Source organism: Eleginops maclovinus, chromosome 8 (genome assembly GCF_036324505.1).
Source record: "Eleginops maclovinus isolate JMC-PN-2008 ecotype Puerto Natales chromosome 8, JC_Emac_rtc_rv5, whole genome shotgun sequence".
Taxonomy (NCBI): Eukaryota; Metazoa; Chordata; class Actinopteri; order Perciformes; family Eleginopidae; genus Eleginops; species Eleginops maclovinus.
The window spans coordinates 9,144,748-9,159,624 of record NC_086356.1 but is presented as its reverse complement, the minus strand read 5'-3'; the positions used below and the strand labels follow the sequence as shown (position 1 = coordinate 9,159,624).

General features: G+C 41.1%; 1 protein-coding gene across 1 annotated transcript in view; it reads right to left on the bottom strand.

Moving 5' to 3' along the window:
* Positions 1-14,877, bottom strand: part of bcr (BCR activator of RhoGEF and GTPase) — a 77,274-nt gene that overhangs the window by 22,081 nt on the left and 40,316 nt on the right. The window contains exons 2-5 of the mRNA XM_063889926.1: positions 12,453-12,637; positions 6,466-6,570; positions 5,741-5,926; positions 213-320 (exon numbers count right to left, since the gene is read on the bottom strand). Coding sequence (XP_063745996.1) covers positions 213-320; positions 5,741-5,926; positions 6,466-6,570; positions 12,453-12,637 — 584 coding nt within the window. The remainder of the gene's footprint in view (positions 1-212; positions 321-5,740; positions 5,927-6,465; positions 6,571-12,452; positions 12,638-14,877) is intronic.

Sequence of the window (14,877 nt, the reverse complement as noted above, 5' to 3'; positions counted from 1 at the left end):
GGGGCTTAAGAGTCTGACTGACTGATTTTACACGGTGGTAAAAGGATCCCATAACTGAGCAGCTTTAACTCCTGCAACAGCTTTGAGGTTGTCGCTAGAACAGTAACTTATCCCCCCAATTCTTCTCCCCACATCTATGGTATAGCTTTCAAAAAATATTTATGTTTCGGTTTGGTGTTGTTAACCGTTTTTTCCTTTCTTCTTCTTCTTACCTCAGAGATTTCAGCAAACTGTGTGTTGGCCTGGCAGCACTTCTCCGCCGTCTCAACAGCCAGCTCATAGTTGTCCACAAACGCTCGGTAAACTCCAAGCTGGCTGGCCTGATGTAGGGAGAGAAACAGAGGAGGGATGTTTTAAATACCATTAATTAAACATATTCAAAGTAAAAGAGATGCTTGTCAGGGACTGTCATTTGTATAGAGATTGTTCTGCCTGCACTTAAAAAAATAAAATAAAAATGACAGTGACAGTAAACCCTGTGTGAGCTCCTAAAAATAGCTTGTGTACAGCATAGCCTACTCTCAGACAGAGCAGTTCATTGTAAAGAAAGTAAGAGCAATGAAACCCATAAAAACAGTTTTACACACAAACTCAATAGTCCTCTTCACTACTTCCTTATCCTAATTGTCACCACTTCATTTCCTAACTCCATACAAACTGCAGCCCTTATGTTACTTTACACATACTTGAACATCAGTCACAGGGAGTAACAGCGCATGCCTAGCTGTCTTATATCTGTTTAGTTTCTCTGATGCAAAACAATATTTGACAAACTTAGTATAAGCTAAGGTATTTACTTTCAACAGGCTTAAAGTAATGTGATTTATTCTGTGTTACTTCTGGATTATCTAAATAACAAAAAAGGAAAAGGAAAATGCAAGAACTTTGGCATTATTTTGTGCGTAAAGAACAAAAGAGAAGGAACATCACAGAACAGTTACTATCACTAAGCAGGATTATTTTCTCACTTTCCAGTTTATAAGGATTATGCTTTTTTACCTGCATGAGAAGACTGCTTATAGCAAATGTGTAAAACGCTTCAAATTTCTGGTCCAGCAAACGGAGCGAATGGGAAATTGTCATCAAGGTTAATTTCATTTACATGTGTACTACTGATGCGGAAGAATGAAATCTGGCAACACTAATGATGATGAACACAGCTGGAACTTCATTTCCTTCAGATAAGTTTACTTGTTTGAAAAATAAAACCTCTAGAAATCGACAAATCTTTGCAATAGACAATATAAAGTCCAACTTAACCTTCTCAGTGTGACTTTGAGAATGCTACATTACAGCAGAGCAATGTATAATCTGTGAAAGTTCATCGGAGATTCAACCCATTCAGCTGCTTTTGACAGTGTACAGGACTTGCAGACAATCCAGCAACACAACCAGCAAAGGAAAGACGTAGATCACGGTCCCAACAACAGCACGTTACCACGGTGCACCTCGCAGCCGGGCCCGTTGTCCTGGCAACTGGCGGGACTTACACTGTGCCGGGGTGAGTAATTATTGGCTGGTGTAACGGAGGCTATGACAGCACGTTTAGGAAACTGGATGGCTGAATAAAACTCCACCAAATGCTGCCTGCCAGCGCTGCGATCCATCTCAACGGCGAACAAAAGGACAATCAATTCTCCTGAACAAAAGCCAGCGGAGGACAGTGGAGATGGGCTTTGTGTGTTATGTCGATAGCCATGCATGCACACAAAGACTTCACGAAATAACACACAACACCTCAGAAAATCTTTCCTGAGGTGTTGTTTATCACCTTTAGAACTCTTTATGAAATCATATTGTTATATCTTAGCTCCATAAGAGCCTGGGTGGATTTGAAGTAATTTGGGCAGATGACTGTCCTTTTCAAGGAGTCAAAGTTTAAAGGTGAATCTAGGTTTAACAACTTGGGTTATTCAAGTACGTTGTACTAGAAGTACTTGGCAGTTCTATCTGTTATGAAAGTAATTTACTCATCTCTGAGATCATGGATCCCAGCTCTGATGGAAGTAGACAGGGTGAGAAACGAGCGGTCTCATGGTCAGACAGCTTGTAAACAAGCCAACAGTTAAGACAGATTATCCATCCACTTTATTTGGAGGTTGAACCAAAAATGAGTTTTTAGTACACTTAACAGTACGGTCCAGTCCGTTAACTATAATGGATGCATTTAATTGACAGTTAGTGTAAAAGGTTTAACATATTTTTCTTTGTTCTCTTATCATGGAGGTTAGTTTACCAACCTGTCTAAATTTCTGCCTGTTATAACTTGCTATGTTTCCAGCTTGGTTTGTCTGTTTGGTAGAAACAATTAGCTTGTTTTTCATGAAACTTGGTTAAAGGGTTCCTCATTGGCCAAGGATGAACCTAAACAATTTTGGATACTAAACATGGGGTAAATAAACAATAGTCTTTCTCTTTCTTTAACATTGGGAGATGGGAAATCTGTGTGGTTTTGGAATTACCTGAAGCTGACAACAACTTCGTAAACAGCCATCAAGTCTGAAGAATGTTACTAGATACTGATAGGGAAACGAGACCCACGTCGCAACAAATCAGACTTGGACTGAGGCTAAGTTAGTGATTTTATTGTTGTATTTTAATTGTTGCCTTGTGGGAAGCACTTTATAACTTGATTAGAAGTGGTCTACAAGTTAAGGACTTTAACGCATATACAAGTCACGGTTATTCTGGTCTCAAACTGACCTCATTCATCCCTGTTTAGGCATGACCTTCCTAATATGCCCTGATCTTCACTATCATGGGGAGGTGTGAGATTCAATTCTGCCAGGAATGTGAAGTCACAAGTTTTCTGAACGTTGTTGACACTTGATGATGGTGATGTTGTTGCGGTCATCTACAGTGTGTGTACGGTAGACCTTTACAGAAGCCCAGAAAACATACGTGAATGAAAGTAGTGCCTCATGTCATAATTTGTGTTTTTTTATACACTCCGTCCTGAATTTCAGGCAGCAAAATAACTCCATAATGGATATACAGTGCTTTTTTACAACTATCCACACACCAGAACTTGAGTAAATAAGGAGGAAGGCGAGGAGAAAAGCAATTTTCACAATCCTGCAATCCTGTGCCGTGCCCTGGGCCACACAATCTGTAGCGCAGTGGAGGCCATTCAGAGCGTGACAGTTTGACTGTGGAGAGAACAGAAAGCCCGGATGTCTGCCAGCCACATCCACAGAGCCGCACACAACGCCGTGAAGGCTTACTGAGTGTGCGTCTGCAGCTCCAGTATCATGGTAGAAAGTGGCTTTGGGTGATGAAAGAAAATGCTTGGGTGTTTGGATTTCTCAGTTCGGGATTTGTCCTGTGAGAGAGTATGTGTGTAATCCTCAGCGGAAAACAACATTAAGAAAACAGCCTCGTGACAGACTACGGCCATTATACGAGAAGGCTGGATTTAGCCACTTTTTTTAAAAAGGGAGTTTTACCAGACTGGGATATTTTGTGACAGGGAAAAAAGGCTGTTTAGTCTACAATGATATAATGATATGAATGGACAGAAATTGAAAGGTTAAGCCCCTTTCATTGGAGGCAACAGTTTTGATGGCAGCCCTGTGAGGCTGTACAGTGATGCTGTGAGCTAACATCCACATGCTAGTATGCTTGCAATGAAGATGTTAAGATACTGATGTTTAGTAGGGATAATATTTACCCTGTTCATTGAAATGTAGCGTATTAGCATGCTAATATGAATTTAGCATATCAGCATGCTAATATGAATTTAGCATATCAGCATGCTAAGATAATATTAGCATATGAGCATGCTAAGATGTGCTGAGGCTAATGGACATGGGACATTGTCAAAGCAACATTTGGTGCTGACCTGTCTAGCATATGTTAAGAAATTTCACAGGATGAAGTGTACTCCAAGTAATTGATTGTTTTAGAGATAATTCAGTTAATTAACTGTCAAATTGTGGACAAAAAAAAAAAAAAAAAGCCAGACATTTCCAGCCAAGCAATGCAGCTAGCATTGCTAAAACAATTTTGGTAGATGGTTGTGATTCAATTTGATAAACAACCAGGGGGACATCAAGGCTGTTTGGAGAGTAGTAGTCATTCAGTCAATGAAATGTTGTTCAATGGTATAGACCTTAAAGAAACGTGGTCATTCAACAGAGCAAAGATCATTTTGTGGATTGTGGAGTTTGGACTAGCGAAGGATCATTCTTCTATAAATTCACAAAGTCAGGTTTTTCTTGGTCCTCCATCTCTGAAGAGCAACCTCCAAAGCAAGTTTATCAGTTTGCCTGTCTGTCCTCATGATGTAAAACCTTCACTTTTCCACTTTGTATGAAGTGTGATGGTATGAAAAGCGAAAGTGTGATTTAGCCCTATTTCCAGCCTTCAAACACTTCTCTCTGACACTCATGCTCATAACCTGTCAGCGACGCTTTGCCTCTTCCTCTTTTCTCCCTGTCTCTCGCCGTCCTTGTTCTGATGTTTTATGATTTCTAAACCCGTCTGCACTCCTAGCAGATATTAGAGTCATGGTGAGACAGCTCTATCAGAGTAGCAGCAGCCTAAAAATCCACTCTCATCCTCCCTCCCCCAGTCCCTCGCCTGTATCACCTCCTCTACTCTCATCTAATCTCTCCCTACCCCTCCCAACTGTCATGTAGTATTTCTCTTTTTCCCCCCTTTCTGTGGACTAAGCGTCTTCTCCTGCTGACTTCCATTAACTAATGTCTGGAGAGAGGGGGGAGATGGAGCAGAAATGGTGTGCAGGTATGTGTGGGAACATTGTACGATCACTCTGCTTAATATTTAATTTTTATCCATGACCAGCAGTTTTAATCACCTCTTCAGGGGGGAGTTCTGTAAAATGTAATAGTTTCAAGTAGGAACAGAACTCTAGAGAAGCTTTTAAAGAAAATATTTGATCTGAGTCCGCCTCCTTGACATTGAGAGATACAATATAAATCCTAATATTGTAGCAAAGCCTCAAGTTGAGTCTCCTGAGTTAGTAAATGTGTGTGTGTGTGTGTGTGTGTGTGTGTGTGTGTGTGTGTGTGTGTGTGTGTGTGTGTGTGTGTGTGTGTGTGTGTGTGTGTGTGTGTGTGTGTGTGTGTGTGTGTGTGTGTGTGTGTGTGTGTGTGAGAGAGAGAGAGGGGTTCGTATTTATAGCAGCTTCTTCGAGACACAAAGCACACAGTACAGTGATGGCCTCAGCTGCCTGGGGCAGAAAGGAGGCATTGTGAAACATGGCCGCACCTCCCTCTGTGTGTGTGTGTGTGTGTTCAAGCATAAGTTTGAGAGAGGGGGAGAGAGAGAAACACTAGTGGGAGAGGAGTCGTATATTGTAGAGAAATAACAAATGAGTCATTGTGGGTTAATTGACCCATTGTGAAAATGATTAAACAGACTCAGTGTCAATTGGCCTTGACATCCTCCTCGGCATAAACTACTGGAGGGAAAAAAAGTAAGCAAGTGGCTGTTGAGGAGGAAACAGGAAGAAAGGGAGGATTCAGATTCAATTTGTCTAAATATAAATTGCTAAAGAAGAGCATCAGTATGAAATCAAATCTACATTTCTAGTATTGGTTTATTGAATTATGCTGATAGCTTCTGCTTCTGAAATTATTACTGCCACAGGTCTCTTCAAATATGCTTTTTTGAGTGCACAATGTCATCCCTTCTATTAAGAGCAAGGTTACACCTGCCATCAAGGGTAAAGACACTTCAACTACAAGGCTTCGATCTATCTTTCTTTTTTGCTCACCAGTTTCTGGAAGAGGTCCCCGACTCTCTGGTGGTGGCTCCACTGCTGGACGCGGGGCAGAAGTCCATCGTAGAACTCCCGGTGGATCTCGTAGAGCTCAGGCACTTTGAAGAAGATGGTTTCTATCTGAGCCACAGTGAGCACAGGCTGCGACGTCGTAGCTGCGGCCTTCAGAGGCTTCATCGGCTGAGAGGAACAAACAGTGGAGATGACAAAGTGGCATTTGAAGGGCATCTGAGCTTTAATCAGACATTAAAGCATTTGTTGGTCAACTTTAAGACTCGTTTTTACTTGTGCAGCAGTTCTAGCTGGTCAGATTAACAACTGAAATGGCTTCGTTGTATAAGTAACAAGAAGTTGAGTTCTTATGGTAAATAGTTTTATATTTACACATCCAAAAGACACTGAGAATATAAGGATTCATTTGGTAGTTTCTGGCCACCTGATAAATCAAGTGCGTGTACAATTTCAAATTGATTAGTGTGGTTTTTAATCTACAGCAAGCCAGTCAGCAAATAACAAACGATCTTGTTACTATGTTCCATTTACATTTTGCAGATGCATCTAAAAGGCAGTAAATTAAATTAAGTGTGAGGAGTCTGTAATTAAATCCCATACTTACTGTTCAATTTGCCAAGTCAATCGGCCTACTGCTAATTACTTTACACCATACATTGTGGCTATACATAGTGTGTATGTATGTATGTATGTTTGTGTGTTCTCACAAGCAGTAGTGCCTCCAGATGACTGAGGTATGTTTCCTCGGTGGCCAAGATCCCAGACAGGACCCACTTCCTCATCTCCAAGCCCTTTTCCAGGTCACATTCAGTCTGTAACACACATACAGACACAGTAAATATAAAAAACAATTAAGATTCACTCTTTTCCAAAAGAAATTTGCACGTTTTTTCACACTGAATGCCAAAGAAATTAGATATTTTGTCTTCGGCATGAAACAAAGCATAATTTCAGTCCTTACATGAGCTGGTAAAAGGACCTCCAGTTTCCCTTGTTCTTAAATCTTGAATTGAGTGATTCCCAGTTTTAAGTGTCCTGGTACTTCTTCATGTTTGCCGTTTGTGAGCGCCAAAGTCTAAGAAATCAAACGGCAACATTTGCACCGCTAAGAAATCCTCCCTGGTTACCTCCCTCATCCCCTTCAGCCCAGTCAAAGCTCACGGAGGAGCACTGACATGAAAGAAAACAGAGAGACAGAGAGATTCCTCAGGCTGTCCTCTTTAAACATAAACTCTGAAATAACTCAAACAGGCAGGGTCTCCCATGGGAGCAAGGTCGGCATAAAAATATGTGTGTGTGAGGGAATGCGCAAGTGCAGAGAACGCGCGCCTACACGGTGAGCTCAGGTTGGGACGTGGAAACTTCCTGTTCCTCAGGCTATGAGGAGGGAAAAAAGTGAGGAAACACAGAGCAAGCGTGAGAGAAAATGTCAAAAAAAGAAGAAAGGAAAAGATGGGGAAGGAGATCAAGACCAGACCGAGTTTGTGAAAATAAGAGGAAAGAGGGAGAAGACAAAATATCTGACATGATGAAAGGGAGACAAAGATGGAGGATACATTAAGGAGAAAAGAGGAGACATAATGAAGACCAGAGGAAGAGAGAGGGCAGCAGAAGGCAGGATTCCTGTTTCTCTAGTTGGGATGCAAAGAGAGTCAAGAGGATTTATGAAAGATGTGTGACCGTTGTGAGAGGAGGAAATGACTGGCCATAGGAAGTAGAACATCTTCTAAAGAGATAGATATTGGTGCCATAGTTTATGTGCAGGAAAGGTCGATCTTGACATGCTTCTTCTGATTCAAATTCCTAGGATTCATAGCCAGTGTAAACAAAGCCATAAGATTCCCGCAAGGAGAACAACTTCCATAAATTCCATCTTTAATGCAGACCGGCCTCTCAAGAGCTGTCATGTCCAGTGTGTAAACATTCTGCAAGGAAGTCTTATACACACTAATGCTTCTGTGAAAGAGGCCAAAGAAGGTCAAGAGTGAGAGCACGAGTTGGGAAAATGAATGTGAGATAAACTGGTTCAGAAATAGATTTTTCGCCAGATCTGAAATGAGGATTCAAGATAGTTTGAGATCCTTTATTGTATATATTTGTCTGTTTATAAAATGTCAGAAGGAATGAACTTGTCCATCAAAATCTCCTTAAACTCAAGAATGTGACCCAAAGTTGCCTGTTTTGAAAACTAACACATTAAAAGCCAAATATTAAAGTTACATCATGAACCTGAGAAAAGCAGCATAATCATGCATTAGTGTTTAGCATTTCTGATGATAAAACAACTTGAACAATACGTTTCTATAATTGGTTCCTCAGTTAATGTCTGCACATGTTAAGCCACTTGTAACCCCACAAGTACATATCTACAGGGCAGGATCCAGGTACTGTATAAATATGCATGCTCATATAATTTACAGTATTCCGGTGAGCTGCATTTGCGCATTGCACTGTCTGTGGGTGTACATGTTTATTTAAATGAGGGGGTAAATAGGCCTGAAGCCTGTTTCCATGGCCACTGCCTATGCAAAAATAAAAATAACACATTTACATGTTACTGTACTGCGTGTGGTTACAGTTCTACTTACAACCAATAAACGCAGCTTTAAACAAACCACATCTTTACACAGTTTTCACATAAAAGCTTTAAATTAAGAAAATATTATCTACTTTTTGGCTGCAAAAAAAGATTATTTGCATTAGATATTGACCTGCTAAATACTTTCTCAATTAATTGAATATTTGGTCTGAAAATGGTTACCACATTTCTTAAATCAGTCATTCTGTCTTCTAAGACAGTTTTTGTGAAACCAGGAATCATAAAAACACAAAAAAAATGCAACAATTCCTTTAAAAACCCCATAAAACTGACAGTTTTTCTGTGTGTTTTATGCCAAACAACTTATCAATTCATCCTTGGAACCCTTCTTTGTTTATTGATATAGTTAACAGCAAACAGGCACAGACTACAAGTAGAACAGGACAGTGTTTAAATTAAAAGCACATCGTCCTCCTCCTCATCATCTTACATTTTATTACATTTTCTGGTTAACACTTCAGTCTCTCGTTCTTTGTCTCTGTTTCTCAGGTGAAGCATAAAGGATATTATTGTGACAGACAGACATGTATTATGCATCACACAGAGCTGTCTGGGAGTCTGTGCTAGCTTTAAATTGCTCATTATGTGGAGACTAAGACAAATAAAAGCAGAAAAGTTTCCTCATTTCACATTAGGAGTGCAAATAAACTGGACTTGAAAGTAAATAAGTTATGTAATAAGTAGTTATGATTGCTCTTAAATGTGTGTTATTGCATTGCTGCGGCTTTGAATCTGTCCGACTTAAAAGAAAAAGCCTGGGGCGGCAACGGAGCCCCCTGAATGTTTGTGAATCAATGAAAAATGAATGAGTCCTTGCTGATTTACAAGTATCGGCATGAGCTGTCTGACTTTACCCTCACGGGATTACCCCCGCTGGCATGAGGAACACAAGGGTCCGTTCGCAGCATCAAGAAAAATGTGAAATCACAAGGAGGCAACTTTAACATCGTGCCACATGTTAGTGAAGAAGCAGAGGGGGAGACCAAAGTGTTTATTCATGGTTTCAGACCCCAGACGACTCCCCCAGGAAGTACCCTCATCTCTAGACATATCATCTTTTATTCATCGCCGTGGCAACTAATGAGCCAATCTCTGGGCTCAGACTAAAAGGGGTGTCTTGCTGCCTTTTTTGGGCATAAAACAAGACACATCTCCCTCTTCTTGGGGTATATTTGGATTGCGCTGTCTATTTTTTCACATCCAGTGTCTGAAAAGAGATAACAATTCACATTTGAACCCATGCTAAATCCAGCTCGTTCAACACCCTGCAGTGCTCGCCCTGATTCCTGATTTGCTTCTGACTTGTTTATCTACGGGTGATGTTCGCAGGAGATACATGAGAATCAATGCAAACTGTGTTTATTTGTCAAGTGCGTAGCTCAGGAGGCGCAGATAGAAACGGAGCAGCAGCGACTGTAATAACATTATTCCCAAATCTCTCCATCTCTTACCCGTGGAGTGCAGGAGACTGTCAGCTCATATAAACATTTGGAGTTAGAGAGGAGAGAACTTTATTAACCATTTTCATTTTTCATTTTCTAATCTCTTTAGCATCCTGCTCGGCCATCCCTCGCTTTCTGAAAGACCTAATGTGATTGCTTCCTATCTCCACATGTCTGCTAAGTAATGGAGACGTCTGAGAATTACCCTGTGTAGCGGGAGAAATATTATTAAATATTTTTAAATGCAGCATTACTTCTGGTTATTTAAACTGCACCTCAGGCAGACGTGATGGACGTTGACAGAGTTGGTGTCTGCAGGGTTGCTGTTGTTTATAAGGATGTTCACAGTGCTGAATCACCCCATGCCTTTAATTGCAAGGAAACACAAATTCCTTTCACATGGCTCCTCACAAAAGAGATTTGAATGTTTCTTATCCTCCTAATCTGATGAAGTAGCCTCAATGTCTGAAGTCAGAAAAGACAATAGGGCAAAGAAAACAAGGAGGATTTAGATTTATAATGATGAGAAGTCCACACAAACAGAGGAAATGATTCACGACTTAAGAGGAATTTGGGAGGTGCCATACTGACTATAAAATTTAACATCCCGGATTTGATTCTGGCCAAATAAATGTTACATGATATTCCCAATGTCGTTAAAGATCAATCAAATAATTAATTACCCAATAAATAATCGGATAGGGGGGAAAAATGTGCTCTTTCTGTCCTTGATGGACCTCCAAGTATGTGTCGAACTAGGATGACAAGGATTTTTAATATTATACATTGTTTTAAAAAAAGCACAGTTCTCCTTTTTGCTAAGTGCCCCCCCCACTCCCCCATATTTCCTTCTGGGTGCTGGGAAGAGTCAGATCATAAGAGTAAATTAAATCAGCAGTATTTGTGACGGTGATGACTCGTCACGGTGACATCGTGAAACCATTAGCCAATAGGAGCTCGTCCGGGCTGTGACTCATCATTTAGAAAGGCAGACTGGGATGAAGCTTGAAGACTGGCTGTCCAAGGGCAAGTCAAGGACGGTGGATGGTAACTCCATTTCCATGGCAGTTATTGAGAGAGTGTGTCTGGCTGCTTGGGGATTTTGTTGGTGGATAATTGGTGTTTGGCTGTGTATTTAACTGGCCATCAGATGGTACTTCTACCAACACTAAACACACACAGCGTCAGGTTTTCTCCAAGATTCTGCCTCGAAACATGAGAGTCCCTCCTGAAAATTGTCTTTAAATCTCTCTGAGATCATTCTGCTTTGCGCATGTGTCTAGTTAAAAGAAAGCATTTGCTCGAGCTCACTAGGAGACATTATATGCGTGTATAAATTGTGTCAGGGAGAGTTCCAGGATCATAGGTCGAAGGTTAGATGCAGTCAAGGGACTCATCATTTATTGGCAGATACTACCATCAATCAGATTGACGGGTGCTTGCTCAGACTGAGGAGGCGTGGTTACTGATACTGCTTCATGGACACTGATGCAATTACTTCCTCCAAGGGCACAGTAGATAGATGCGGTATTAGCCTATTGCATTCTCCCACAATACCTCTCCATCTTTAACAGACATATGGCTCTAGTATGTTCATCTGTTACTCTTAAATTCACTGGTGCAAGAAATAATGTGTAAATGCTCAAATAGATTCTGGCTCTGGAATCCATTCTCATCTTTGCTGACACTATGGTTTTGTCTGAGTGCATGTGTGCATGTGTGTGCATGCGTGTGTGTGCGTGTGTGTGTATCCTCTCCATGGCAACCTTTAATAGCACCAGACGTCATAGATCACTGGTTTTCTCTTCGCAGACAAGAAAGAGTAAAAGAGAGAGGGTAAGAGGATGAAGGCAGTGATGGGGCGATGTAGGTGATAGGTAATTCTGCCTAATACCCTGGATGAGAGAAGAGCCAGACTCTAAAGGGGGATGAGTTTCTCCACTGGGTGACTGCCTCTGGGTTTATAAGGCAGGCCATATCGTCATATATCAATCCCCTTAAGTGGCTGATTTGATTTCTCATCAATCGACATATTTCTGACGGCTCTGGACTGCTCTAAGAATAGATTAGCCCACTTCCTGCGCTGCATTGAGGTCAATTTACGCAACTATTGTTGATTGAAAGAGTGATTACAGCTATGTTTGCTGGAATATACCTACTGTATATATTCATATGATATAGGCCTAGCGTGATGCAGGAATGAGTTCCAAAACCTGGAAATGAATTAGCACTTCTGTTCCTTATCCTGATGTCAATGGTTTTCTGAATGGGTTTTGGTTAGATGGATGAAATAAGGTCTGTGGTTGACACAACCAAATGTTTCAGTGTTTTGTTCTACGACAAAGAAAAGTAATATACTGTATACCCCACCCCAATTTGACTACAAACATCATAGAGGTGTTGATATTAGATCATTTGACTGAGAGCGTTTCTTTGCCAGAGAGTTTATTTTCTGCAATATTCCAAATTCAGGAATTTCTTTGTAAGACTCTGGTGTAATGCTTATTTTTGGGTTGGCCCTGCATTGAGCTATTATGCTACTAAAAGGAATATCCTAATATAAAGTAGCTCTCAGCTAATGCTAGGCATTATATCAGCAAAATGTTGCTAATACATTGCCTAGCAGTAGGAAATGTCAGGATGGCGTACTGACCGACTTGGAGGACTCTAGCGATCCGGAGGAGAGTGTGTCCCGGCTGCTGCGACTTTTGGAGCTGAGGTGCGGTGAAGACGACGGCGAGTCATCGATGTACGGCAGGATCTCGTGGTGCCTTCGCTGTTCCTCTGCGCGATCTGCATCGTAACCGTAAGACGGAGGGGTCCCGGTGAAATGACCATCTGTGAAAGGAGACACCAAAACCATAAGTTGGTTCTTTTTACAATTTATCTAGACATGTTTATGGAAAGCTATTACACAATGCTTATTCACCATTTGATATCACTCTTTTAGAACATTTTAGCCTTAATTTCCACAGACATTCAAACAGGGTGTCTACATACATCCACACACACTCCACACCATGAAATCGAGAGGAATTTGGGGTTCAGTATCTTGCCCAAGGACACTTTGATATGTTGACCGCAGAGGCCTGAGGGATTGAACCATCATCTCTTTGACTGGGCAAAGACCACCCTATCTCTCCCCCCAAATTGACTTATTTTGCAAATCCCCAGTCATGATAACTGTAAAGCTTTCTGAAGTGCACTCCACTGACATAGTGAGGCATAACATTGTCATTATGGTTATGCAAAACAGTAGTTTAAATACTCTCATATCTCAAAGAACTTAAGAAAGGTTCAATCTCACCAAAGATCCTTTGTCTAGATTCATGTCTTACATTTGCTGGTTGGCCTGATACTCACAGAAGGTTGTCTTGTGCAGCGCAAAGTTAATTTTCTAACACTAATTAATGCGGCTCTACAAAACTGGGGCACACAAAATGAGTTCCCCCTTCATCTTTGTTCATGCCCTTATACAAAACATACAGCTCTGAGAGGAGGCAATTTAAGAGGCCGTCAACTACAAACTGGGTCAAGGTTCAAATAATTTGAAGCATCTCTGGGGAAATTCTTCTTTAACCTGCCTTTGACCAACTTCTGCAATGATTTTCTTGGTTGGAAAATAACAAATTAAAGGGATTTTGCATATGATTATGTGGGATGTTCTTTACAGGGAGAATTAGAAGAGAGAAAAAAACTAAAAACTAAAAGGTCAAGCTGGACTCAAACAAACTACAAATTAGACTTAAAACAACTTGTTTTACAGTGTGTCACTCCATGTAATGCATCCCATTCCCAAGTTACAGTTGTAGTTTTCACTAAACATGTTGTAGTGTAAGTTGTTCGGCTTCCAGGAGGACAGAGTACAGTCAGCGGTTCGGGGAATCTGGTGTGTAAGAGCGGAAGGGAAGACATCATGCATCTTTGAATGTCAAAGAAGACCTTTAGCTCATCTCCTCCCACTCCTACATTAGACACAGCCGCTGTTCTCAGAGAGCAGGCCAGGCCTCCTCTGTGCTGACTCAGACTAATAACATGCCACGGTCAACACACAAACATGCAGAATACACTCCAGTACATACTATTTAAAAAGCAGCTTTAGAACACATACAGCTACCAGAGTATGTTGTGCCTCCATTGTTTCTACGCCGCTCTTTCTTTGAGATATTTTAGAATACACCCGCAGATACACAGACTTATGTTCCGCAGGTCAAAGTGTGAAGAAAAAAAACCAGAATAGAAAGAACAATGGCAGTGTGTTCAGGGCCCGTCTGACCTTCAGCCCACCCACCGCTCGCTCCTCGTACTAGCTGCTGCCTGTGGGCGGCCGCTGCCCACTGCGCCTGCTTCGACCAACGGCCGCCTGCCAGGAAAACACCGATATAGAGGCCCTGTGTGTGTGTGTGTGTGTGTGGTTGTGTATGTTTGTGTGAAATTGCAAACACTCTCTTCCCACATTGCCAAATCTTGCAAACCAAACTGAGTAGTTTTCTACACATTCTTCCACATTTTTAGACTTTGTTTTGGTATTTTTAGTATTACTTTGCAACTTCTGCACATATGCTGTTTTAGAATATTTGTTCAGAGTTTGATAAGACTCGTGTTTAAAATGCGTTTGTCTTCATCGACATTCATTTTCTGCTTTATAAAAAGTCAGCCTGTAGCAAGTGCAGCGTCCTGTCTTTCTGCCTATTATGAATACTGATCTACCAAATCTAACTTTAAAGGTTACTTACTAACAAAAGACAATATGCATTTTTAAATCTGATTCACAGACCGTTCAAACATAAGGTTTGTGGATGCTAAAAACACCATGTATTTTTCCAAACCTCACCTCTGGATATCCATGTTAGAGAGCACAGCTGACTGATTTTGATCTTCCTACCACCTTGGTGTGGATAAAGGCTGTCACTAAAAACAAAGTGTGTATGTGTGTGTGTGTGTGTGTGTGTGTGTGTGTGTGTGTGTGTGTGTGTGTGTGTGTGTGTGTGTGTGTGTGTGTGTGTATAATGCATTTAGTGGCCACACAACCCTGGGGCCAGAAATATTGAGGATCCAAACTGCATTTTTTAGGCTGT